At 41.7% G+C, this 27,871-nt stretch overlaps 2 protein-coding genes across 2 annotated transcripts in view; one reads left to right on the top strand and one right to left on the bottom strand.

The window, feature by feature from the left end:
• LOC139459584 (uncharacterized) overlaps positions 1–27,871 on the top strand; it is a 185,452-nt gene that overhangs the window by 45,138 nt on the left and 112,443 nt on the right. Inside the window, exons 11-13 of the mRNA XM_071241138.1 lie at positions 19,921–20,052; positions 21,029–21,316; positions 24,236–24,300. Of these exons, the coding sequence (XP_071097239.1) occupies positions 19,921–20,052; positions 21,029–21,316; positions 24,236–24,300 (485 nt within the window). The remainder of the gene's footprint in view (positions 1–19,920; positions 20,053–21,028; positions 21,317–24,235; positions 24,301–27,871) is intronic.
• On the bottom strand, positions 7,659–9,103 carry LOC139458855 (dopamine receptor 4-like). Its single transcript, XM_071240285.1, has one exon. The coding sequence runs from the start codon at positions 8,930–8,932 to the stop codon at positions 7,919–7,921; it is 1,014 nt and encodes a 337-aa protein (XP_071096386.1). The 5' UTR covers positions 8,933–9,103; the 3' UTR covers positions 7,659–7,918.

Raw genomic sequence — 27,871 nt, 5'->3', positions numbered from 1 at the left:
TGAAATGTAAACAAAGCAAATTGCAGAATTTACACTGCATAGCATTTTCTCCTATTTCGAGAGATCCATTCGTCTCATTGTTTCGTACATTGGCTAATGCTTTTGAGAATATTCATGGGCAGAGTATTTTAGCACAAATACACTACAATGATCAGGTAAATTTAACAGAAATCGTAAAAGTTTCGTCCTTTGTGTCGCTATGACTGACACAAAATCACGCATAACGGTGACGGTAGTTATCTGCATTTCTGACTAATTCTCTTGGTTACATTGGAAAACATGAAAACAATAACAGTATGCAGATTGTCTGATTGTTTCTGATTACTTACATGACACATTTATGTATATATGATTGCCCATTCAATGAAAATCCTCCTCTGAAAATCCTGTGTGCTGTTGTCAGTGAACACACCATTTTGTAAAAGTTGGTCACCCGAAGTGATGTCATACGGAAGTAAACATTGTTGTACATTTTTGGTAATTTCTTTGAAGTAAAAATTATGAACTCTTGTTCCAGCAGGTACATGTTCTTTGATCTTATCTAACCTGCATCATCATCATTGCCTTGATAATCCACAGATATGTAATAAACCTTTTTTTGTTGGGTCACATTTGTTTTGAGTAGTAAGCAGTACGTCACTCATTACCGATGTGTTTTGTATTAATGCGCCACTGCGATAATGAGAATACACAAAATGCATACATTCGATATCAAAATGGTGCGATTTTAGGGTGTGTAAGACACTGATTACTGCACTCATGCCTGTACGATACAATTTCCTTACAAATCAGTGTTTTAAAGCATATCTAACTTGCTATCATTTTGAAACAACTCATTTAAGGATTGACAGTGTATTTTTTTCAGTTCATTGAGGTATGAATAAAAAAACCAATGTGCAAACTGTATGAATCCGTTTAGACAAAAATGACGAGATTGATAAATATTCCAGGTGTAGGATTCATACTGTGGCGTGACATGATTCAGGTGATTGTTTAACATGTTTAATTTATGCACATAACTTGACACGCCTACACAAGCCCGTAGCCAATCAACGGAGAGTAGGATCAAAACAATGTTCATAGGACCTGTCAGTTAAGGCAAGTGGCGAGAAGATCTGCAACAGTCAGACTGTAACGAACCAGAAGAAATATGTCCAGGAGAAGGCGGCTGTTTCAAATAACATGGTCAGTTACCGACAGATTCAAACATTACTTCCCTGAAAACAGGAAAACACAGTTGGAAAAATACTAGTTAGAGACTAAATTAAAAAACAAGTTCTTAATTTGGTTAAGTTTGCTGTGAGAAGACAGATAATGTGATTTAGGAATGTTGTGTTATCAGCCAGTGCTAGTATTCAATTGTGTGCACCCAACTCGGTCATGAGTAAAAACATCTTCGCAAATTTACACAGAGTCAAGTCAGTTGTAATCTGCAGGGCGAAAAGAAACAGTTATTTGGATCTGATGGATTTTATACAGGTACCCTAGTTGTGTTTGGGCCTTACGGTTGTAGTGTTTCGGTGACTGTTTTTACCTAGCTGGTAACGTTTTGGTAATGTTTTGGGCAAATTCAATTTCCAAGTGTGTACTTTCTTTTGCCTGGCAGTTCATATCATTCTGCCTCTAAAGTTACTTTAAATTGGATATTAGTACTACAAAGAAAACCTGATTAAAGTATGATCGATAAATATAAATATAAATAGTAATTCATCAGCAGGATGGCAGACAGTCGATGTACACAAAGATGGGGATTAACAATTAGGATTAGCATCTTATAGATAACAGCAATTAAGTGTTTCAAGGCATATAGATGTCATGGGTCCAGGGTAATGAGCCTTTGCAATTAAATGTTCTTCAGACAATTGGGGTTGTAAATCAGTCGCTATGACAGTTTGATGAAGGAAGTTCAAACTTTTATTAGCTATAAGTTTGATAAGCTATTGAAAGAAAATATATTTTTTCTCTCGTTATTGATTCCTGTAACCTTTATTAGCAAAGTTGAATATAGATAAAAGATATAGCAAACTGAATTTTATTGTGTAAACACTCTTATTGATGCAAGAAAAAAACTAGGGCAAGAGACATCAGTACAAGAACTTGTGCATAGTGAAGTAAAATGAACAATACTGTTTTGGGGCTTCGCTGTTCAATGTCAGTGCTGTTCACTGTTACAGATAATGTTCCCATGTTCTATTGATCAACAACTTCTTTATTACAATAGAGGTGACAATGAGGCAAGCAATCTCGCTTGATAACAGTGTGCTACACGGAAATGTCGCCTCAATTGTACGAAGGAAGTTGTTGATCCATAGGAAACTGTTAATGTACATCACACCAACTTCTGACGGCCACTCCAAGAAGTTATTGTTCACCATGCTCGATGGAAATGACAGCAAACAGGAGAAGCCAGCATAAGGGCTTTTATTCCTTGATGCATGGATCACCAAACACCAAGAAATCACACATTTTTCGATGAGAGAATTTCACGAATTGTCTTCTGTATGTTGAGACTGTTAGCACGTTTCCAAGGAGATTGATTGGTAAAGGGAGTAAGTCTGTACCTCAGAGCCTCACATTTCTTTTCTCGAATTCTTCCTGTTTCACCAGCCGACCATATTTTCAAGACATCCCTTTGAATTTTTGTTTGCAACTTGATATTGTTTTTCGACCACAGATCATTTGTATTTGTCAAAAAAAAGCCATGGGCAAAGTTATACATGGAATGTCTGTTTAATGCATCATGTGCAGCGTCGACAAACTCTATTGATTTCCAATTGAAACTGCTTTGTGTCTCCAAACATTGTAGATTTCCAATGGAAACTGTTTAGCATCTACTAACTTTGTAGATTTCCAATGGAAACTGTTTAGCATCTACTAACTTTGTAGATTTCCGGTCCAAACTGTTTAGCATCTACTAACTTTGTAGATTTCTGGTCCAAAGTGGTGCCAAAGTTTCTAGAGAAAAAAAATAAATGCTGCATATGTGGAAGTGATCTTGAAGGGCCCTTGAAACTTGTCAGTCTTTCATTCTGTTGACGTACAGGTGAGATCTGAAGTATATTACAAGGCAAATCCCCATATGTGTGCAATAGGATAAGTGGTAGGGCACTAGTCAAATACAGAAATAATAAAAAAACATTGGAGAAATTGGACACAACCAGACACACCGGAGAAACACACATGTATCCACACCTGTATGATCATCTGTACTTACACATGTACTGAATTCCACGTAATAAGCACCCAGGGCACTCTCAAAATCAGAAATTATTAGAATATTAGAACATAATTTATTAGAATAAATTATAAAGTTGAAAGATTGTAAATTTCTTGGTTTATACTGACAGCCAGTAATGATACAAAAGAAAAGTCTGTGAGTATTATACACAAGAGATGTATTTTTTCCAGAATTTAATTGCCCATCATTAAGGATATGTATAAAACACAAGTGGGCATTATACACAAAATATTTAAGCCTTGTGTAGATTGATAAAACGGGATGGGCGCTTATTGGGATTGTTCACTTGGCAATATTTTAGCAAACATCACCATGGGCGTTTATTAGTGCGGGGCGCTTATTACGTCAAATACGGTATGTGTATTCACACCTGTATGTACACCTGAAGTTACACATGTATGTGTATTCACAACTGTATGTACACCTGAAGTTACACATGTATGTGTATTCACACCTGTCTCTACATCTGAAATTACACATCTGTTCTTTTCACATCTGTATGTACACCTGTAATTACACATGTATGTGTATTCAAACCTGTCTCTACACCTGTAATTACACATGTATGTGTATTCACACCTGTATGTACACCTGAAGTTACACATATATGTGTATTCACACCTGTATGTACACCTGAAATTACACATGTATGTGTATTCACACCTGTATGGAAACCTGAAGTTACACATGTATGTGTATTCACACCTGTCTCTACACCTGTAATTACACATCTGTTCTTTTCACATCTGTATGTACACCTGTAATTACACATGTATGTGTATTCAAACCTGTCTCTACACCTGTAATTACACATGTATGTGTATTCACACTTGTAATTACACCTGTATGTGTATTCACACCTGTATGTACACCTGTAATTACACCTGTGTGTGTATTCACACCTGTATGTACACCTGTAATTACACCTGTATGTGTATTCACACCTGTATGTACACCTGTAATTACACCTGTATCTTTATTCACACCTGTAATTACACATGTATGTGTATTCACACCTGTATGTACACCTGTAATTACACATGTATGTGTATTCACACCTGTATGTACACCTGTAATTACACATGTATGTACACCTGTAATTACACATAAAATTGTATTCAAACCTGTCTCTACACCTGTAATTACACATGTATGTGTATTCACACCTGTAATTACACCTGTGTGTGTATTCAGACCTGTATGTACACCTGTAATTACACCTGTATGTGTATTCACACCTGTAATTACACCTGTATGTGTATTCACACCTGTAATTACACATCTGTGTATTCACATTTGTATGTACACCTGAAGTTACACATGTATGTGTATTCACACCTGTATGTACACCTGAAGTTACACATGTATGTGTATTCACACTTGTATGTACACCTGAAGTTACACATGTATGTGTATTCACAACTGTATGTACACCTGAAGTTACACGTGTATATGTATTCACACCTGTCTCTACACCTGTAATTACACATCTGTTCTTTTCACATCTGTATGTACACCTGTAATTACACATGTATGTGTATTCAAACCTGTCTCTACACCTGTAATTACACATGTATGTGTATTCACACTTGTAATTACACCTGTAATTACACCTGTATGTGCATTCACACCTGTATGTACACCTGTAGTTACACCTGTATATGTATTCACACCTGTATGTACACCTGTAATTACACCTGTATGTGTATTCACACCTGTATGTACACCTGTTATTACACATGTATGTGTATTTTCACCTGTATGTACACCTGTAATTACACATGTATGTGTATTCACACCTTAAAGTACACATGTATGTGTATTCACACCTCTAAGTACACCTGTAATTACACATGAATGTGTATTCACACCTGTAAGTACAGCTGTAATTACACCTGTATGTGTATTCACACCTGTAAGTACACCTCTAATTACACATGTATGTGTATTCACACCTGTATGTACACCTGTAATTACACCTGTATGTGTATTCACACCTGTTAGTACACATGTATGTGTATTCATACCTGTAAGTACACCTGTAATTACACATGTATCTGTATTCACACCTGTATGTACACCTGTATGTGTATTCACACCTGTAAGTACACATGTATGTGTATTCACACCTGTCTCTACACCTGTAATTACACATCTGTGTATTCACATCTGTATGTACACCTGTAATTACACATGTATGTGTATTCAAACCTGTCTCTACTCCTGTAATTACACATGTATGTGTATTCACACCTGTAATTACACCTGTATGTGTATTCAGACCTGTATGTATGCATACATCCACCTTTATGCGTACCTGTAGTTACACCTGTACTTTGGCTGTATATTTAGGGGCACAATGTGGTCAGCGATACAGCGTAAATGAAAGCTATGACATGATGTTCTTCAGTTTGGGCCAAACACTTTTTCTAGTTGAAAATATAATTCATGCAGAGGAAATAATATCAGTTTGCTTGGTTTTGCAGTTAAATAGGAAAAAAGCCAAGAGCTGATAAATATGGATTGTCTGACATTCTGAACAACATGTAAATCAGAAAAGATTATTGATTTTTTTACAGGAGACAAAATGAAAAAAAGTAGGGTCAATTTGCTTTAAGCATCCATTTTAATACTTATGTATTACGTAAATAATATTAATATTTAAACAATAATTCAAATAATGAGATTTTTCAAAAATGTATTTGAAATCACATATTTCTTCTCCTTGTTTATTTTTCATTTTGCATCCATGCATGAAAATTAATTGGTCTCTCCTTTCTGGCAAGAGTCCAATTATTTGAAAAAAGAGCAATTTGTTTTCATTGAAACGGTTCACGGAAATCTTTGGTCACTGGAAATAGTTGACACTGGCAGACAGATAATGTGCAGACCTAGACTTGCTGTAGCCTTTATGGCTCTTTCATACAACACTGGGTCGTTCAAGCCTGAAGATCTAGAAATGTTAAACTGTGGGACCTACAGGTCCCCTGATGTGTGTGTTGTAATTTTAAACAAAGGGTCAGTAGAAGAAACTACAGGTCTAGACTTGCTTCCCCTGATGTGTGTGTTGTAATGTTAAACAGTGGGACCTACAGGTCCCCTGATGTGTGTGTTGTAATGTTAAACAAAGGGTCACTAGAAGAACCTACAGGTCTCCAGATGTGTGTGTTGTATTGTTAAACAGTGGATCACTAGAAGAACCATCAGGTCCCCCGATGTATGTGTTGTAATGTTAAACAAAGGGTCACCGGAAGAACCATCAGGTCCCCCGATGTATGTGTTGTAATGTTAAACAAAGGGTCACCGGAAGAACCATCAGGTCCCCCGATGTATGTGTTGTAATGTTAAACAAAGGGTCACGGGAAGAACAATCAGGTCCCCCGATGTGTGTGTTGTATTGTTAAACAAAGGGTCACCGGAAGAACCATCAGGTCCCCTGATGTATGTGTTGTATTGTTAAACAAAGGGTCACCGGAAGAACCATCAGGTCCCCCGATGTATGTGTTGTAATGTTAAACAAAGGGTCACCGGAAGAACCATCAGGTCCCCCGATGTATGTGTTGTAATGTTAAACAAAGGGTCACGGGAAGAACAATCAGGTCCCCCGATGTGTGTGTTGTAATGTTAAACAAAGGGTCACCGGAAGAACCATCAGGTCCCCCGATGTATGTGTTGTAATGTTAAACAGTGGATCGCTAGAAGAACCTACAGGTCTGGACTCGCTTCCCCCAAATGTGTGTGTTGTAATGTTAAACAGTGGATCGCTAGAAGAACCTACAGGTCTAGACTTGCTTCCCCCAAATGTGTGTGTTGTAATGTTAAACAGTGGATCACTAGAAGAACCTACAGGTCTAGACTTGCTTCCCCCAAATGTGTGTGTTGTAATGTCAAACAGTGGATCGCTAGAAGAACCTACAGGTCTAGACTTGCCTCCCCCAAATGTGTGTGTTGTAATGTTAAACAGTGGATCACTAGAAGAACCTACAGGTCTAGACTTGCTTCCCCCAAATGTGTGTGTTGTAATGTTAAACAGTGGATCACTAGAAGAACCTACAGGTCTAGACTTGCTGCCCCCAAATGTGTGTGTTGTAATATTAAACAGTGGATCACTAGAAGAACCTACAGGTCTAGACTTGCTTCCCCCAAATGTGTGTGTTGTAATGTTAAACAGTGGATCACTAGAAGAACCTACAGGTCTAGACTTGCTTCCCCCAAATGTGTGTGTTGTAATGTTAAACAAAGGGTCACTAGAAGAACCTACAGGTCTAGACTTGCTTCCCTCGACGTGTGTATAGTGAGATTAAACAGTGGGTCACGAGAAGAACCTAGACTTGCATCTCCCCAGGTGTGTTGTAATGTTAACCACTGGTATATTTGTCTGTAATGTTAAACAGTGGATCGCTAGAAGAACCTACAGGTCTAGATTTGCTTCCCCCAAATGTGTGTGTTTTAATGTTAAACAGTGGATCACTAGAAGAACCTACAGGTCTAGACTTGCTTCCCCCAAATGTGTGTGTTGTAATGTTAAACAGTGGATCACTAGAAGAACCTACAGGTCTAGACTTGCTGCCCCCAAATGTGTGTGTTGTAATGTCAAACAAAGGGTCACTAGAAGAACCTACAGGTCTAGACTTGCTTCACCCAATGTGTGTGTTTTAATGTTAAACAAAGGGTCTCTATCTAGACTTGCTGTGCCCGATGTGTGCATTGTAATGTACAGCTAAAGGCCACCTGCATTGCTTTTCTAAAACTTGGAAGACAGAACACATATATAAGAAACTTGATGAAAGCAATACATATATACAGAATTCTAACAATATTCTCAGAAAATAAGCAGGCGTGAACTTCTGGGCAGTACTTGGGCCCTCTGGCAATGAGGAAACACGCTGTCACCAGCCTGGACAACAGAGTCAACATCACAATGTACCAGATCGGAGTCGACAGGCTACGGTTCATCATCGCCCATTGTCTCCGATCGAGACTTTTTAATGAATCCTCATCATCCTCCAGTCTGGAATTCCTCGAATTATGCAACAACACCAATCCGGCGATGAACACAGATATTGGCACAAGAAGCTCAAACACACACAGAAGATACAAGCCATATACTCTCTTATAGAAATATGATCCTTTAAACTTGTCGCTGTCGTCCCTCCATAGATGTGGCCAGGTGAAGTTCTGTCGTTGACTGCTGAAGGCGGCCGGCATGTAAGCCCACCAGTGGGGCAGGTTATAACTCGCTGACAACACCCATACACTAATCACAATAAATAACGTCTTTCTCTCACTCAAACACTGCTCAAACCTGCCCGGTTCCAACAGTGCAATAACCTTCTTGATCATCAACACAGCCACCATGTACACCTCTGCCGTCAATAAGGTCAAGGTCAGTGGCACAAATGGTATCATTGACATCAAGGGCTGTATCGGCAGCAGCTTGGCAGTGGAGGAGAGGTACAGGATGTTGCTGGCAAGGAGGCTCAGGAGGAAGATGATGTCGAGCAACGCCGTGTTTACCAGAATCTGCGTGTACGCTGACTTCAATGGCTTCTTTCTCAGAATCATGATTGTGATGAGGATGAGAAGGACTCCCAAGGATGACAGACCGATTTCCACCCCCATGCCGGCGATGCTGACATGCAGACTCATCTCGCCCATGTCACAAACATTCGCGCCAATTGACAGTGGCGACATTCATCATACACTTTGCACACAGTCTCGAGTATCAGCACAGACTATGACGCCTTAAATCCTGTGGTATGAAGTCACCTCGCCTATGTCACACACGTTTCAAGTATCAACAGATAGTGACAGCATGAATCCTGTGGTTTTGGAATCCCTTCGTCTATGTCACACACGTTTCAATTATCAACAGACAGTGACAGCATGAATCCTGTGGTTTCTTCGTCTATGTCACACACGTTTCAAGTATCAACAGAGAGAGACACCATGATTCTTGTGGTTTTGAATCCCGTCGTCTATGTCACACACGTTTCAAGTATCAACAGAGAGAGACACCATGAATCTTGTGGTTTAGAATCCCGTCGTCTATGTCACACACGTTTCAAGTATCAACAGAGAGAGACACCATGAATCTTGTGGTTTAGAATCCCTTCGTCTATGTCATACACGTTTCAAGTATCAACAGAGAGAGACACCATGAATCTTGTGGTTTTAAATCCCTTCGTCTATGTCACACACGTTTCAAGTATCAACAGGGAGAGACACCATGAATCTTGTGGTTTAGAATCCCTTCGTCTATGTCATACACGTTTCAAGTATCAACAGAGAGAGACACCATGAATCTTGTGGTTTAGAATCCCGTCATCTATGTCATACACGTTTCAAGTATCAACAGAGAGAGACACCATGAATCTTGTGGTTTAGAATCCCGTCATCTATGTCATACACGTTTCAAGTATCAACAGAGAGAGACACCATGAATCTTGTGGTTTAGAATCCCGTCGTCTATGTCACACACGTTTCAAGTATCAACAGAGAGAGACACCATGAATCCTGTGGTATGAAGTCACCCTAGATTGAATGAGTAATTCTCCAGAACCACATTCTGCAGCCACTGAAACTGGATGCCATTGTATTTAAGCATTAAAGATAGAACAGTCGAGGTGCAAGGCTATCCTCCCCTTAATTCGTCAAACATCTCACACTGCAGTCAAAATATTGTATTCCTGTCCAGCTTGTCAGAGTTGCTGTTGATAGATGTAACTACTGGTGACATGTTGGGTCGTGAGTTTTTCAGCAGCCATTTTCCTTGGTTTTATCCCAGAATGCACTTAAACCGACATGGTGTAAAAAACCCAGCATCAGAATGATTTATTCAATGTCTTCAATAGTTAACTGCTTTAGTTAATTTGTCTGAGATTCTGCGTGCACTATAGTTGAGTTCCCCCGAGTTAATCTGCTACACTGTCTGGGGCTTCTACTCACAAATGATTAAACAGGAGATGCTTTAAGAGTTTGTACATGCAAGTGAGTTAAAGTTAAGAAATTTCATGGCTGTTGACTGACCTTAATTCCTTCAAGAACAATCTATTCAATTACCACACTCCACAATGACACCATGGGAAGAACCCTGTAGTGTTATATTGTGCACAACCTCCTTGGGCTCACTGTGGTATTACATTCCGGTATCACATTCCGGTATCACATTCCTGTATCACATCCTTGTATCACATCCTCGTATCACATCCTCATATCACATCATTGTATGACTCTTGTATCACACCCTTGTATCGCAATCCTATATCACATGCCTGTATGACATAGACATATACAACACATAGGTAGCATTGTAACAGTGCTGTATCGTTCTGTATCGCTCCCTCCGTAGCCTGACAGTGCTGCCTCAACCTGCAGACAGCAACGTTACTGCCGCTGCTGCATAAATACTTTCTATTCTATTGCTCCTGTGACAGTATCTTGTATGAGAATATTCCGGTTTATATGTCACAAGTTGGTGTAGTCCCTGGTGTATATCTGCTGATCCTGGGATATATCACAGGGTGGTAATAAATAGTGGCCAGAGAGCAGTCAATATGTACCCGGCCTCGTTATACAGTGCCTCCCTGCACACCTCGCTATAACCACACTGTCATGAATAGTGGCCAGAGAGCACCACTGCAGCAACAACTGTCAATATGTCCCCGGCCTCTTTATACAGTGCCTCCCTGCACACCTCGCTATAACCACACTGTCAAAAGACAAGGGTGATGAAAGTTGAGATGTGCAACAAAAATGTATTTCTTTCCACATGTGTACTAGCTATCTTTAACAATTGTTGCTATGAAACACATGCTGCTATAAATGATATATTTCATAGACTTATATTGGTGTTACTTCATATTAAGGATATGATATGAGTATGAGGTCCAATATTATTGAATTACAAGATTTCATTTCATATTATTATGCATGCAGCTTGTGTGATAAAAAAATATAAGAAACTGGTTTGGGGGAATTGATGGTAAAGTTAAAATAGCAGTTGACAGCGAGAGTAATTGCCTTGATGTGAAGAGGAGAAACTTCCCAGCCCCCATGCAAGGAGAAGAGTTTGTGATAAACTGGCATCAGCTTGCAGTTTCTCTAAGCGATCAGGCTTTCTTTTCTCCTCCTGTAAAAGAAAGATTTATTACATACATACATGAACTGTTGAACGTTTTGTAATCTGCAGACAGGAATCTTCTGCCAGCCAAAGAATAACCTAGCCAATGTCAAGGAGAGAGTTTATTAAAGGGTGATAGAAATTAAAATATTGCAATATATGTATTTTTAAGGTGAAAAAATTGACATGTATATCATACAATCTTCTAAAATATTGTACAAAATGTAGGAAGGTGAGGGTGTGGGTGAGGGTGTGGGTGAGGGAGGGTGGGAACTGGGGTAAAGGGGGGACATTTTGTTATGGGATGTTGATGTTGGTGTGGGGTGTGAGAAGGTGGGGCGTGGGTGAGAATATACAAGGGTGTGGGTTTGAGTGTGGGGTGTGGTTGGTGTTGGTGTGGGGTGTGAGAAGGTTGGGCGTGGTTGAGAATATGCAGGGGTGTGGGTTTGAGTGTGGGGTGTGGTTGGTGTTGGCGTGGGGTGTGAGAAGGTGGGGCGTGGGTGAGAATATGCAGGGGTGCGGGTTTGAATGTGGGGTGTGGTTGGTGTTGGTGTGGGGTGTGAGAAGGTGGGGCATGGGTGAGAATATGCAGGGGTGTGGGTTCGAGTGTGGTGTGTGGTTGGTGTTGGCGTGGGGTGTGAGAAGGTGGGGCGTGGGTAAGAATATGCAAGGGTGTGGGTTTGAGGTTGGGGTGCGGTTAGTGTTGGTGTGGGGTATGAGAAGGTGGGGCGTGGGTGAGAATATGCAAGGGTTTGGGTTTTGAGGTTGGGGTACGGTTGGTGTTGGTGTGGGGTGTGAGAAGGTGGGGCGTGGGTGAGAATATGCAAGTGTGTGGGTTTGAGTGTGGGGTGTGGTTGGTTTTTGCGTGGGGTGTGAGAAGGTGGGGCGTGGGTGAGAATATGCAGGGCTGTGAGTTCGAGTGTGGGGTGTGGTTGGTGTTGGCGTGGGGTGTGAGAAGGTGGGGCATGGGTGAAAATATGCAAGGGTGTGGGTTTGAGTGTGGGGTGTGGTTGGTGTTGGCGTGGGGTGTGAGAAGGTGGGGCATGGGTGAAAATATGCAGGGGTGTGGGTTTGAGTGTGGGGTGTGGTTGGTGTTGGCGTGGTGTGTGAGAAGGTGGGGCGTGGGTGAGAATATGCAGGGGTGTGGGTTTGAGTGTGGGGTGTGGTTGGTGTTTGCGTGGGGTGTGAGAAGGTGGGGCGTGGTTGAGAATATGCAGGGGTGTGGGTTTGAGTGTGGGGTGTGGTTGGTGTTGGCGTGGGGTGTGAGAAGGTGGGGCGTGGGTGAGAATATGCAGGGGTGTGGGTTTGAGTGTGGGGTGTGGTTGTTGTTGGCGTGGGGTGTGAGAAGGTGGGGCATGGGTGAGAATATGCAAGGGTGTTGGTGTTGGTGTTGGTGTGGTTGTTGTGTGCATGTGGGGTATGGGTAAGGGGATGAGAGGAGGGTGTGTGGGTGAGAGGTATGTGACGAACGGATGTGGTTGTAGGTTTGGAAATCCACTTGAATGTTATATCAGTGACCTTTGGGTCATCACTCTGTCACATATTCGGAACAAATATTTTAATTGATCACGTTAAAAAAAAAACCTTCTAGGTTTATATCCAGGCATCGACAGCATAGAAAACAATCAATTCAAATTGTTGTGAAGAGAGCGCTGCATCTGAAAGCCTGTGATGTTGATGCTACACACTGAAGTGTTGGGTGTTCATGTTGCTCTGGCATTTCATTACCAGGACTCAATACTGGCGCCGGCGCTACAGCCTCTGTAAGGGTAACCTGCAGGTCAGCTTGTCCCTCGGGTATCGGGGAGAACCAATAATACCACTCTACTACGTTTCCGTGTTCATTCACATGCTCTGAGCTCTAGTGGAGACAAAAGGTTTGTAAGACTCTCACAGAGAGGATTACATTACGCTGCTGCTTGGTGGCCCTGGCACAGGGATGTCACTGATTCTGTCCCAGGTGTCCAAAAACAGTGACTGGCATACGGTTAAAGCCACAACACCAGACAGATTCTGATACAGCTGAAATAGTGCTGCCAGATTCTGACACAGCTGAAATAGTGCTGCCAGATTCTGACACAGCTGAAATAGTGCTGACGGATTCTGACACAGCTGAAATAGTGCTGACAGATTCTGACACAGCTGAAGTAGTGCTGCCAGATTCTGATACAGCTGAAATAGTGCTGCCAGATTCTGATACAGCTGAAATAGTGTTGCCAGATTCTGATACAGCTGAAATAGTGCTGCCAGATTCTGATACAGCTGAAATAGTGCTGTCAGGTTCTGATACAGCTGAAATAGTGCTGTCAGGTTCTGATACAGCTGAAATAGTCCTGACTTCCAGGCACACGTTTAAGCCACAGATTGAAAATAGATGAGCTGGATTAAGGAATCGTTCGCTCAAGGAATCCAAGAACATAACAAAAGATGTTGCAGTGCAAAGGGAGCATGGAACCAGTCCAAAAGACAAGGCATCCACTTGTTATTGCCTTGTTGTAGACAGTTTTCAGCATATATTTGTGAACATAAAATGGGATAGCAAGATTGCTATAGTAGTGAGTTACTGAGGAAGGGTTTTGCTGCTCTGAAGAATGTTTAAGTTGATGGTCTCAGGACTGTATCATATTGTGCTGACCCCAACCCCCCAACCCCCCAACCCCCCCATTTTATGTAACATTTATTTCATAAAAAAACAGACCGAGCCCCTTAGATACCTCAATGACCCAGTGGAGGCCCCTGTGGTTTGTTTAGCATGGCTTGTGTTGCTAACACAATATTCTAAGAAATAGACTGCATAGCTGACATACCACAATATACACTAAACAACAAAAGATGCTTTATAACTCTCCACCATCTGTAGCTTGGGGAAACAAACAGCAAGTGGAGAAAAGCTTTACCGTATTCGATGTAATAAGAACCCACAGCGATATTTGTTAATATATTGGCAAGTGAACAATCCCAATTAGCACCCCTTCCGATTGATCCATGTACATAAGACTTATTTATTCGTGTATAATACGCACTTGTGTGTTATATGCACCATAATTATGGGCAATTAAATTCTGGAAAATGTATCTGTCGTATATAAACATTTCAGGCTGTCACCAAAATACTATTCCCCTATTTCTAATTTTGAGAGCGCCCTGGGTGCTTGTTACGTTGAATACGGTATGTTTTTTAGAATATAAAGAGGCATGATGTGTCCCCAATTGATGCACTGCACACTGAGGTTGTCAGATTATGTGTGGTAGATAATGGTTAGCGATGTGGGAGGGGACGATGTGGGGAGGGAGGGGGGACACTAATGGTGCTATCTCCTGACAGATCACAGTCTCAGTGTGTGCCAACTCCCTCAAGGCCACTGCAGTGGGGAATATTTCCTGTTAAAGTCTTCTGGTACTTATCCCAATAATGATAACTGTCACAAATTACCAATTAAAACTAAAATTTCCTTCCGTCTTCTCTGATTTCTGATATTTTTCAATATTGTTCTGTTTGAAAATAGAGGGGCATGGATAGCCCAGTCATCTTAGGTGCCGCAATTCGCTGTGCAGAGTTGCATCCCTTGGACATGCCAGAAACCAATGATTGTGGGTTGGAATCCCGGTTCTTCCCAATTATGTTTCTAGGTTTGTCAGCACCATACCCGTGCTCGTGGGTTTCACAAAAGTGGTAAACGTCTAAGGCCTGCATCACTTCGGGCTTTCCTCCCACACCAAGCTGACACGTCGTGATATAACTGAAATACTGTTAAAAGTTGCGTTAAACCCAACTCACTCACTCACTGTTTGAAAATAGAGTTTGGGGACATGGGAACTTCTACAAGGATCCAATAACTTTCATCCTTTTTCAATGCTTTGTGATTTAAAGGTGAGAGTGAGTGATTGGGGTTCAACAGTGTTTAATATATACCATGCCAGCTTCAGTAAAACTCAACAACCTGGGTACAGACAAACCAAGTATTGTGATTGCAGAAATGCTGGGATTCAAACCCATGATCAAGAACATATGGACTTTTAAGGGACACAACTCTGCAGAGAGAAACAGATGTTCTCCCTTGTTAACTCCATAATTACTGGATGTGTGGCATAGACATTTGCCATTATGATATGATGATATTGTAAAGAATGATATTTATTCTTTCTATTACTATATGCTGGCAAGTGCCAACATGGATGTCTGACAAATATGAATTGCAAAAATTCCATCTCCTTAGTAAAGCTGATGCAATGCAAACACAGCAAATAACCAGTCTGAAAAAGAACCATTAATCACTGTGCGGAGATCGGGAAGCTTGTGCTTTGTGGTGCACACTAATGTGAGTGAGTGAGTGAGTGAGTGAGTATGTTTTTTATGCTGATTGCAGATTGCACATTGCAGATGCTGTGTGTGTGTGTGTGTGTGTGTGTGTGTGTGTGTGTGTGTGTGTGTGTGTGTGTGTGTGTGTGTGTGTGTGTGTGTGTGTGTGTGTGTGTGTGTGTGTGTGTGTGTGTGTGTGTGTGTGTGTGTGTGTGTGTGTGTGTGAGAGAGACTTTAAAACACTGTCTTGAAACTGAAATATCCGCATTTCAATAAATCATTCATCTGGAGCCTCAGATTGGAAATAGCATCTTTGCTGCATCCAAAACTAATCCAGTCTGATCTTGCAACTTTAATGGCCAGCGTTGTTTCTGTGTCCGTTGCTTCTTGTTGTTGCTAACTTAGATTGGAATCTTCTGAAGCACAAAGCTCATTCTACAGGGTTGTAAGCTTTATTACACTGTAACATATTGCAGTGAATCTGACCTGGACCCACTGGTTTAAATTATTGTTTGTTCCCCAGGGACCGTCTCCACCCCCCACCCCCAGTATTGATCCCCTCCCCCCATCTGTCTTCCTCCCATCCTCCCAGGCCTGGATGTTGTATTGATCCAGAGCCAGACTGGAGGACCTGTTTAAGCTTTTTATCAACGAGTAGAACTGCCGGTTTTCATTTGCTTCTATGTGTTTTCAGCAATTAGTTTCTAGATGTATGTTTTTAAGGATTAAGGAGAACTGCTAGAGATTACTGACCTTGAAAATTCCCGAAGCAGTTTTAGATCACCCGATCAAATTGTATATCCTGATCCAAGATGGTGAGGTATTCCAGTGGTTAGAGTGTTGGCCCAGGTTTGATTCCCCATGTAGACCCTGGTTTGATTCTCCCATGAAGACCCTGGTTTGATTCTCCCATGTATAGACCCTGGTTTGATTCCCCATGTATAGACCCTAGTTTGATTCTCCCATGTATAGACCCTAGTTTGATTCTCCCATGTAGGCCCTGGTTTGATTCTCCCATGTATAGACCCTGGTTTGATTCTCCCATGTATAGACCCTGGTTTGATTCTCCCATGTATAGACCCTGGTTTGATTCCCCATGTATAGACCCTAGTTTGATTCCCCATGTAGACCCTGGTTTGATTCTCCCATGAAGACCCTGGTTTGATTCTCCCATGTATAGACCCTGGTTTGATTCCCCATGTATAGACCCTAGTTTGATTCTCCCATGTATAGACCCTAGTTTGATTCTCCCATGTAGGCCCTGGTTTGATTCTCCCATGTATAGACCCTGGTTTGATTCTCCCATGTATAGACCCTGGTTTGATTCCCCATGTATAGACCCTGGTTTGATTCTCCCATGTAGGCCCTGGTTTGATTCTCCCATGTATAGACCCTGGTTTGATTCTCCCATGAAGACCCTGGTTTGATTCCCCATGTATAGACCCTAGTTTGATTCTCCCATGTAGGCCCTGGTTTGATTCTCCCATGTAGGCCCTGGTTTGATTCTCCCATGTATAGACCCTGGTTTGATTCTCCCATGTAGGCCCTGGTTTGATTCCCCATGTATAGACCCTGGTTTGATTCCCCATGTATAGACCCAGGTTTGATTCTCCCATGTAGGCCCTGGTTTGATTCCCCATGTATAGACCCTGGTTTGATTCCCCATGTATAGACCCTAGTTTGATTCTCCCATGTAGGCCCTAGTTTGATTCCCCATGTATAGACCCTGGTTTGATTCCCCATGTATAGACCCTAGTTTGATTCTCCCATGTAGGCCCTAGTTTGATTCCCCATGTATAGACCCTGGTTTGATTCTCCCATGTAGGCCCTGGTTTGATTCTCCCATGTAGGCCCTGGTTTGATTCTCCCATGTATAGACCCTGGTTTGATTCCCCATGTATAGGCCCTGGTTTGATTCCCCATGTATAGACCCTGGTTTGATTCTCCCATGTATAGACCCTAGTTTGATTCTCCCATGTAGACCCTGGTTTGATTCCCCATGTATAGGCCCTGGTTTGATTCCCCATGTATAGACCCTGGTTTGATTCTCCCATGTAGGCCCTAGTTTGATTCCCCATGTATAGACCCTGGTTTGATTCTCCCATGTAGACCCTGGTTTGATTCCCCATGTATAGGCCCTGGTTTGATTCCCCATGTATAGACCCTGGTTTGATTCTCCCATGTATAGACCCTGGTTTGATTCTCCCATGTAGGCCCTGGTTTGATTCTCCCATGTATAGACCCTGGTTTGATTCCCCATGTATAGACCCTGGTTTGATTCTCCCATGTAGGCCCTGGTTTGATTCCCCATGTATAGACCCTGGTTTGATTCCCCATGTATAGACCCTGGTTTGATTCTCCCATGTAGGCCCTGGTTTGATTCTCCCATGTATAGACCCTGGTTTGATTCCCCATGTATAGACCCTGGTTTGATTCTCCCATGTAGGCCCTGGTTTGATTCTCCCATGTAGGCCCTGGTTTGATTCCCCATGTATAGACCCTGGTTTGATTCCCCATGTATAGACCCTAGTTTGATTCTCCCATGTAGGCCCTGGTTTGATTCTCCCATGTAGGCCCTGGTTTGATTCTCCCATGTAGACCCTGGTTTGATTCCCCATGTATAGGCCCTGGTTTGATTCCCCATGTATAGACCCTGGTTTGATTCTCCCATGTATAGACCCTGGTTTGATTCTCCCATGTAGGCCCTGGTTTGATTCTCCCATGTATAGACCCTGGTTTGATTCCCCATGTATAGACCCTGGTTTGATTCTCCCATGTAGGCCCTGGTTTGATTCTCCCATGTAGACCCTGGTTTGATTCCCCATGTATAGACCCTGGTTTGATTCTCCCATGTAGGCCCTGGTTTGATTCCCCATGTATAGACCCTGGTTTGATTCTCCCATGTATAGGCCCTGGTTTGATTCTCCCATGTAGGCCCTGGTTTGATTCCCCATGTATAGACCCTGGTTTGATTCCCCATGTATAGACCCTGGTTTGATTCTCCCATGTAGGCCCTGGTTTGATTCCCCATGTATAGACCCTGGTTTGATTCTCCCATGTATAGACCCTGGTTTGATTCTCCCATGTAGACCCTAGTTTGATTCTCCCATGTATAGACCCTGGTTTGATTCCCCTTGTAGACCCTGGTTTGATTCCTCATGTCGTGTTAAATGATAAGATGTGACACAGGACGTTTTTGGTCCACAGCATGTGCAGGAATTGTAAATGAGCAAACTTTAAAGAAATCATTATGAGTTAGTATGGTTTCAGGCTGCTTTGAGCAATATTCTATCAATGACACATGGACACCAGAAATGAGCTTCACATATTGAACATGTGGGTAATTAAAATCGGGTCTTCCGCTTGATGAGCGAATGCTTTAACCACAAGGCAACCCCAACGTCCCAGAAATCATTATGAACGTCATCAGATGGGTTGATGCTGTGCATCTACAGAGTTGGTGAAAGTGTGAATGAAAGTGTGAATGTAAGTGTGAATGGGCAAAGTATGTCTGAATTAAAGGGGAAGTGTACACGCAAAAATCACTTTCTTTCTTTTTCTAAACAAAACGCAATTTTAGAATTAGTTAGTATCTGTGTTTGAAAATATACACTCATTTTTTTTCACAGTGAAAGTAGGAAGCTCACAATAGTGTGAAAGTGATATGCCGTTATGAGGCCTTCGTTTTACGAGCGAAATAGGCCTGAGTTATCCCCCTTAGATTATGACGTAATTGGTGCCAATTCAACTGGGTCCCTGTCTATTCTCAACGCAAAAGATATCAAGGACCAGTTTGCGGTAAAACAACATGGTCTACGACACACTCCGGCGCAGTGGTGTCTCAGCATAACACAATTCTGGCTGGCATCTGAGATGCTAGAATCACAAAACTGTACCTACACCACGTGAAGCGGCTCTAACAAAGCATGATGACGTCATAATGTTTATCAATTGGCACCAATGACGTCATATTGCAAGGGGCATAAGCCATGGTGTTTTTGTTATGGAAATAGAACACTTGGTAAATGTGAAAAATATGAATCGTTTTAGTGCAAAAAATATGTTAATTAAATATGATGTTTTTATATTTTTGTCTATGACACTTCTATGTTAACACTTTTAATGTGGAAAAAGTACAAGAAAAAATGGTTCATTTCCGTGTGAACTTGCCCTTTAAGGTGTTTGTGTGTAGTCAGAGACAGATCATATCTTTGCTGTATGTATTGGTGACATTGCCTAATGCATGACCTTTGTGTTTCAGGACCATCCCCAGCTGGAGGTCACAGCCTCACTTTCATGAACGTATACTGGGCCAACATCGGCCAATATATTTGTCATGCTCACAACGACATCCAACCAGATGCAAGTCAAACGTTCTACCTCCAAGTAAACTGTAAGTGTCAGGACCACCCTTCACAGGGAATGTCACTTGCTGAGCTATGCTGGAATTTCGTGGCTCAATCGTAGCGTACCCGTGGCTAACACGAGTGATGTCCCATCTATGTCTATCCTATTGACCAATCAGACTCCACCTCTAATCTCACCTGCTTTTACTTCAAACAAAATAGTGACGGCCAGTCAAGTTGATCTGATCAATAATCAAGACCTATGTTGTGATTATTGTAATTGTCTTACCTCACGAAATGCACCAAATCAAGCGAGTTGATTAAAAACATGAAAAGATTTGGAAAATACCTGTCGATGCTCAATAGACAGTACATATGCTTTGCAAATCTTCCAATTGACTGAAATCTCCATGTTGTTTACGAACCGGATGTCAGTTGATTGGACTGTGCTTGTTTGATAGACATTACTTAGAAGTTGATGGATGACAAAGTAGACACTATTTATGGATAACAACTTCTTTAATTACTGTAAAGGCAACGTTTCTGTATAGATCCTTATAACACGGCAGGGTGACAAAGTGAGGGTGTGGCTGTACAGTCAGTGGTGTTCAACAGGACCACACCATCAGGGCAGGGTGACTTAGTGAGAGGTTCAACAGGACCAAACGATCAGGGCAGGGTACTTAGTGAGGGTGTGGCTATACAGGACACAGTCAGTGGTGTTCAACAGGACCACACCATCCGGGCAGGGTGACCTAGTGAGGGTGTGGCTGTACAGTCAGTGGTGTTCAACAGGACCACACCATCAAGGCAGGGTGACTTAGTGAGGGTGTGGCTGCACTGGACACAGTCAGTGGTGTTCAACAGGACCACACCATCAAGGCAGGGTACTTAGTGAGGGTGTGGCTGCACTGGACACAGTCAGTGGTGTTCAACAGGACCACACCATCAAGGCAGGGTGACCTAGTGAGGGTGTGGCTGTACAGTCAGTGGTGTTCAATACCTGTTCTCTTATCCTTTTAGTTTCTCCAGAGGTCAGTGTCAATGCTGAGGAGGTTAGGAAGGCCATAGGTCAGTCCATGACCTTTGAGTGTGAGGTCAAGGCCAATCCAAGACCGACCATCGAATGGGAACACATGGGGAGCTATGTGAGAGACAACTATCGTCACAGCATCACACGCCGGAGCATGGACAACATCACCACTGTCTCGACACTCCATGTAGAGCACATTGAGAGTGAAGACTTCGGTAGATACTTCTGTATCGCTGAGAACTCTGTGGGCACAATGAGGGCAGCTGTGCAGCTTACTGGTGAGGAGGAATTGAACAGTTAATAACATCCGCGCCCTGGGGAATTATGGAGTTTATCTCCCAAGTAAATGGATTAATGCATTACATTGCCTCGTTCCCACTGGAGGAGATGGTCTGTAATTGTCGGCGTTTAGCGAGTCTTTAGATCCCAAAGTGAAAATATGATCATACTTAAAAAATAATTGCTATCAAACTCATTGAAATCTAGTGCCATTCTTGGAAGCAGTCTTAGTGCTTGGTCTACTGTTGTAGGTCACATAATTTAACATAGAGCTGTGACAGTTGTAGCTCTGAGATTAATGTTACTCCCATACTTTAACAGAGAGCTGTGACAGTTGTAGCTCTGAGATTAATGTTATTCCCATACATTATCATACAACTGTGAGAGTTGTAGCACTAAGATGAAAGTTATTCCCATACTTTGACATAGAACAGTGACAGTTGTAGCACTAAGATGAACTTTACTCCCATACTTTAACATAGAGCTGTGAGAGTTGTAGCACTAAGATGAATTTTATTCCCATACTTTAACATAGGGCTGTGACAGTTGTAGCACTAAGATGAACATTATTCCCATACTTTAACATAGGGCTGTGAGAGTTGTAGCACTAAGATGAACGTTATTCCCATACTTTAACATAGGACTGTGACAGTTGTAGCACTAAGATGAACATTATTCCCATACTTTAACATAGGGCTGTGAGAGTTGTAGCACTAAGATGAATGTTATTCCCATACTTTAACATAGGGCTGTGACAGTTGTAGCACTAAGATGAACATTATTCCCATACTTTAACATAGGGCTGTGAGAGTTGTAGCACTAAGATGAACGTTATTCCCATACTTTAACATAGGACTGTGACAGTTGTAGCACTAAGATGAACATTATTCCCATACTTTAACATAGAGCTGTGAGAGTTGTAGCACTAAGATGAACGTTATTCCAATACTTTAACATAGGGCTGTGAGAGTTGTAGCACTATGATGAACGTTATTCCCATACTTTAACATAGAACCGTGACAGTTGTAGCACTAAGATGAACGTTATTCCCATACTTTAACATAGAACCATGACAGTTGTAGCACTAAGATGAACGTTATTCCCATACTTTAACATAGAACTGTGACAAGTATAGCACTAAGATGAACATTATTCCCATACTTTAACATAGGGCTGTGAGAGTTGTAGCACTATGATGAACGTTATTCCCATACTTTAACATAGAACAGTGACAGTTGTAGCACTAAGATGAACGTTATTCCCATACTTTAACATAGAACAGTGACAGTTGTAGCACTAAGATGAACGTTATTCCCATACTTTAACATAGAACCATGACAGTTGTAGCACTAAGATGAACGTTATTCCCATATTTTAACATAGGGCTGTGAGAGTTGTAGCACTATGATGAACGTTATTCCCATACTTTAACATAGAACAGTGACAGTTGTAGCACTAAGATGAACGTTATTCCCATACTTTAACATAGGGCTGTGATAGTTGTAGCACTTAGATGAACGTTATTCCCATATTTTAACATAGAACCGTGACAAGTATAGCACTAAGATGAACGTTATTCCCATACTTTAACATAGAGCTATGATTTTTTTAGCTAAATTCACTTTCATGGAATAGGACCCAGAAACTGAAGCCATTGTCTGCAACTGACATGGTAACAATGGCTAAATGACAGCCTTGGGTTAGATTTACAGTAGTTTGAAATAGAGCTGACTGAAGTGATCTGGCAAATGAGTGCTGGTAATACTCCCTAAGCAGCTGGAGTCATGGCTTCTCCATCACCGGTCCCTGAGGGCAATGAAGGCTTGTTGATACACTCACTCATTAATACAACTGTGGGCTGTGAGTGAGATGCTCTAGAGTGAGTGAGTGAGTGAGTGAGTGAGTTGTAGGGTGGGTGGGGTGTGTGAGTGAGTGGGTGGGTGGGTGATTGGGTTGGTGGGTGGATGGGTGGTGTGAGTGAGTGAGTGAAGATTGCAACAGCTGCTCCAGGGTGAGTGAGTGAGTTGTAGGGTGGGTGGTGTGAGTGAGTGAGTGAGTAAGTGAGTGAAGATTGCTACAGAGCTGCTCCAGAGTGAGTGGGTGGGTGATTGGGTTGGTGGGTGGATGCGTGGTGTGAGTGAGTGAAGATTACTACAGAGCTGTTGTAGGGTGGGTGGTATGAGTGAGTGAGTGAGTGAGTGAAGATTGCTACAGAGCTGCTCCAGAGTGAGTGAGTGAGTGGGTGGGTGATTAGGTTGGTGGGTAGATGCGTGGTGTGAGTGAAGATTGCTACAGCGCTGTTCCAGAGTGAGTGAGTGAGTTGTAGGGTGGGTGGTGTGAGTGTAAGAGTGAGTGAAGATTGTTACAGAGTGAGTGAGTGAATGAGTGAGTTGTAGTGTGTAGATGGTGTGAGTGAGAGAAGATTGCAACAGAACTGGGTGAGACAAGAGGGCACTCCGCTACTGGGCTCTCCCATTGAACAAGACATAACAAACAGATGAATTATAGATCAATAAAATTGATAAAAATCAATAGGTAACAGCACTGCTGATGTTGTAAGGTGTATGTCTTCTTGATGTAAAATTCACTGAAGAAGAATTTTAAGAGAATGAGTGAGAGACTGAGTTGGTGAGTGAGTCGGTGGGTGGGTCGATTGACTGAGTTGGTGAGTGAATGAGCGAGTGGGTGGGTGAGTGAGTGTGTGTTTGTGTGGATGGGTGGGAGACCGGGCAGTTAGGTACCTAGGTGGGGGGGTAAGCGAGTGGGTAGGTGGGTGAGTGAGTAAGTATTTGCTTAGTGATTGAAAGGGTGGATGAGTCACTAAGGATGTGTATATTCTGTTTTTGTATTTGGTACAGAAATGTATGTATGTCTGGGTGGCTATTGATTATGAAGCAATCCTTTCATCTTGTTGACAGAGAGGACAGCAGACCAGTGTGCAGAGGCTCGAACTCAGGTTCAGCGGGAACTGAATGTCAATGGTGTAAGTTTACTCCACCCCACAGCTCAGGGTTGTTGATAATAGACGTAACAAGGCGATATGTGTCAAGGTCACAAGAAGGAGTTCAAGGACTCTCAAGAGCCGAAAGTAAACCCAGAATGACTGGTGAACTTTGATTTGGATGCTGGCTTTAATTACCAGACTCTAATTTTTCTTTTTTCATCTAAATTTCCTAAATGTTGTGTAAATGTTTGAAGAAGAAATGTAATTTCTCTAATTCTTTCAAAAAGAGAAAATGATAAACAATTATAATATATTTTTTATGGAAATTGGATTCTGAAAAGAAAGTACTAAAGCTATGATCATTCTTTAGTGTGATGTTACTGTCCCAGAATCTTTAATATAATTAATCATAGTTTTTCAACACTTTAAAGTGATTTAGAAACATGATGTAACAACAGCCAGGCCACCATGATGCGTGAGGTAGACCCCTGGGGACAATCTCACCATCACTTAATTGATTAATTTGACTATTGCCAACAATAAATTAGTCATTTGATTTCTTCCTGTTTTATCATGTGGGATGGTGAAATATAGCTATGCTATTCACAGAGCTTACTCCCTCCTAACTGTGAAATCACTTCTTACATATCAAGAATGAGGAAATTGTTTCCAAATGTAGAGATGTTTAAATATTCTTTCAAAACATAATTCTGCCCATGAATATTATCTTGATTCATTAATGCCTGAAAAATGTCCAGTGAATGTCTTGATACACGTTCATGTATATTTATCCCCCTGTTTTCAAAATGGTGGGGTATAGCGATCAGCATCCTTCCGTTATCACAGCAGAACTAAACTAAACAGCTAAACTGTTGACTATATCTGGTTGAAACTAATGCTATACTGATTAGTCTAGTCGTGAACTGGTGCCTTTTGATGATTTGGGATTTAAATTTTTAAAATTTTGTTTTTTTGTTTTACGCCGCTTATAGCAATATTCCATAATAATATCAAATATATCAACAGCACGTAACAGGTACCCGATATACAGCTTGGGTTCTATACTCCCCGTGGAGTTGAGAATGAAAAGTGGAATGCAAGCGGATCTGTGGTCGGGGAACAAATAAAACCGCATTTGAGCAGATACTAGTGCCTGGATACCTACGGTAGAGTGAGTGAGTGAGTGAGTGAATATGGTTTTACGCCGCTTTTAGCAATAGTCCAGCAATATCACGGCGGGGGACACCAGAAATGGGCTTCACCCATTGTACACATGTCGGGAATCGAACCCGGGTCTTCGGCGTGACGAGCGAACGCTTTAACCACTAGGCTACCCGACTGCCCCTTCCCAGAGTGGAACTCCTAAACCTTTTCTAGATGAAACTTGCTATATGAATCAGTCAAGTGGTGAACTGGTGCCTTTTGATGATTTGGGATATTGAAAAATCTGAACATCATTATTATTTTCTTCACTGAAGTAAAGTTATCCAATGGCATTGACCCAAATGTGGGGTATAAGTAGCCAAACTCTATTTCCGAATTGCACCAGACCAGGGGGATATGTCATCTCCTGATGACTCTTGTTTCTCCAGAGAAGGTAAATAAATTGTCTGTTTGGTGTTTCTGAAAAAGATATCCAGGGCTCCCTCTGAAGATTTTTTGTTGTTGATTACATGCAGGTCATGTGACCTCACATGAGGTGAGGAGGACCCCCCTTTAAACCCCAAACTGACATCAAGGCTTCGAGACTTGTTTGTGATGGCATTTCAAAAGACTTTTCTAATTAACTTACAAGAACATAACCTTACTTTGAATTTGAGTATGTGACATTAAACGAGCTGTAAGAGGAAGCATCCTTTTAAAATTGATGTTAGGATTAAATGTGCATGAATTGACATGGAAACTGATTCCCTAAGGACTGGCTATAAACTTCTTGTGCCGGGAGCGTTGATTCTCATGCAATATAATGAAGTCTCTCAACTGCAAAACAAACACGAAGAGTTCAGGAGACATTACATCATTCCACTGCCTTGGGGAGACTGTAGGTCAGGTTTTATGTAAATGAAACTGTCTTGCAGGTTATAGAGGGGAACTATCAGGGTTATACCATCACATGATTGTGGGTTACAGAGAGGGAGTATCAGGGTTATACCATCACATGATTGTGAGTTACAGAGAGGGAGTATCAGGGTTATACCATCACATGATTGTGGGTTACAGAGAGGGAGTATCGGGGTTATACCATCACATGATTGTGGGTTACAGAGAGGGAGTATCAGGGTTATACCATCACATGATTGTGGGTTACGGAGAGGGAGTATCAGGGTTATACCATCACATGATTGTGGGTTACAGAGAGGGAGTATCAGGGTTATACAATCACATGATTGTGGGTTACAGAGAGGGAGTATCAGGGTTATACCATCACATGATTGTGGGTTACAGAGAGGGAGTATCAGGGTTATACCATCACATGATTGTGGGTTACAGAGAGGGAGTATCAGGGTTATACCATCACATGATTGTGGGTTATAGAGAGGGAGTATCAGGGTTATACCATCACATGATTGTGGGTTACAGAGAGGGAGTATCAGGGTTATATATCAGGGTTATAACATCACATGATTGCAGGCTATAGAGAAGGAGTATCAGGGTTATAACATCACATGATTGCAGGTTATAGAGAGGCAGTGTCAGGGTTATAACATGACGTGATTGCAGGTTAGAAAGAGGCAGTATCAGGGTTATGTCATGACGTGATTGCAGGTTAGAAAGAGGCAGTATCAGGGTTATGTCATGACGTGATTGCAGGTTAGAAAGAGGCAGTATCAGGGTTTCAAAGTGACGTGATTGCAGGTTAGGAAGAGGCAATATCAAGGTTATAACATGACACGATTGCAGGTTATAGAGAGGCAGTATCAGGGTTATAACTTGACGTGATTGCAGGTTAGAAAGAGGCAGCGTCAGTTATGACATTACGTGATTGCAGGTTAGAAAGTGGCAGTATCAGGGTTATAACATGACGTGATTGCAGGTTATAGAGAGGCAGTATCAGAGTTATGACATTACGTGATTGCAGGTTAGAAAGAGGCAGTATCAGGGTTATGACATTACGTGATTGCAGGTTAGAAAGTGGCAGTATCAGGGTTATAACATGACGTGATTGCAGGTTATAGAGAGGCAGTATCAGAGTTATGACATTACGTGATTGCAGGTTAGAAAGAGGCAGTATCAGGGTTATGACATTACGTGATTGCAGGTTATAGAGAGGCAGTATCAGGGTTATACCATGACGTGATGGCAGGTTATAGAGAGGCAGTATGAGGGTTATACCATGACATGATTGGGTTTTTTAGAGAGACAGTATCAGGGTAATAACATGACGTGATTGCAGGTTAGAAAGAGGCAGTATCAGGGTTATAACATGATGTGATTGCAGGTTAGAAAGAGGCAGTATCAGGGTTATGACATGATGTGATTGCAGGTTATAGAGAGGCAGTATCAGGGTTATATCATCACATGATTGCAGGTTATAGAGAGGCAGTATCAGGGTTATATCATCACAAGATTGCTGTATTTTTTAGAGAAATAAGATCAGGTGACTGCTGGT

The sequence above is a fragment of the Haliotis cracherodii genome, unplaced genomic scaffold, assembly GCF_022045235.1.
Source record: "Haliotis cracherodii isolate W230 unplaced genomic scaffold, xgHalCrac1.p SCAF_13, whole genome shotgun sequence".
NCBI classification, from domain to species: domain Eukaryota; kingdom Metazoa; phylum Mollusca; class Gastropoda; order Lepetellida; family Haliotidae; genus Haliotis; species Haliotis cracherodii.
This window is presented reverse-complemented; position numbering and strand designations above follow the sequence as displayed.

Excerpts from the sequence above, each read along its gene's own strand:
- LOC139458855 (XM_071240285.1), bottom strand. The coding sequence starts at position 8,932 with ATGTCGCCACTGTCAATTGGCGCGAATGTTTGTGACATGGGCGAGATG.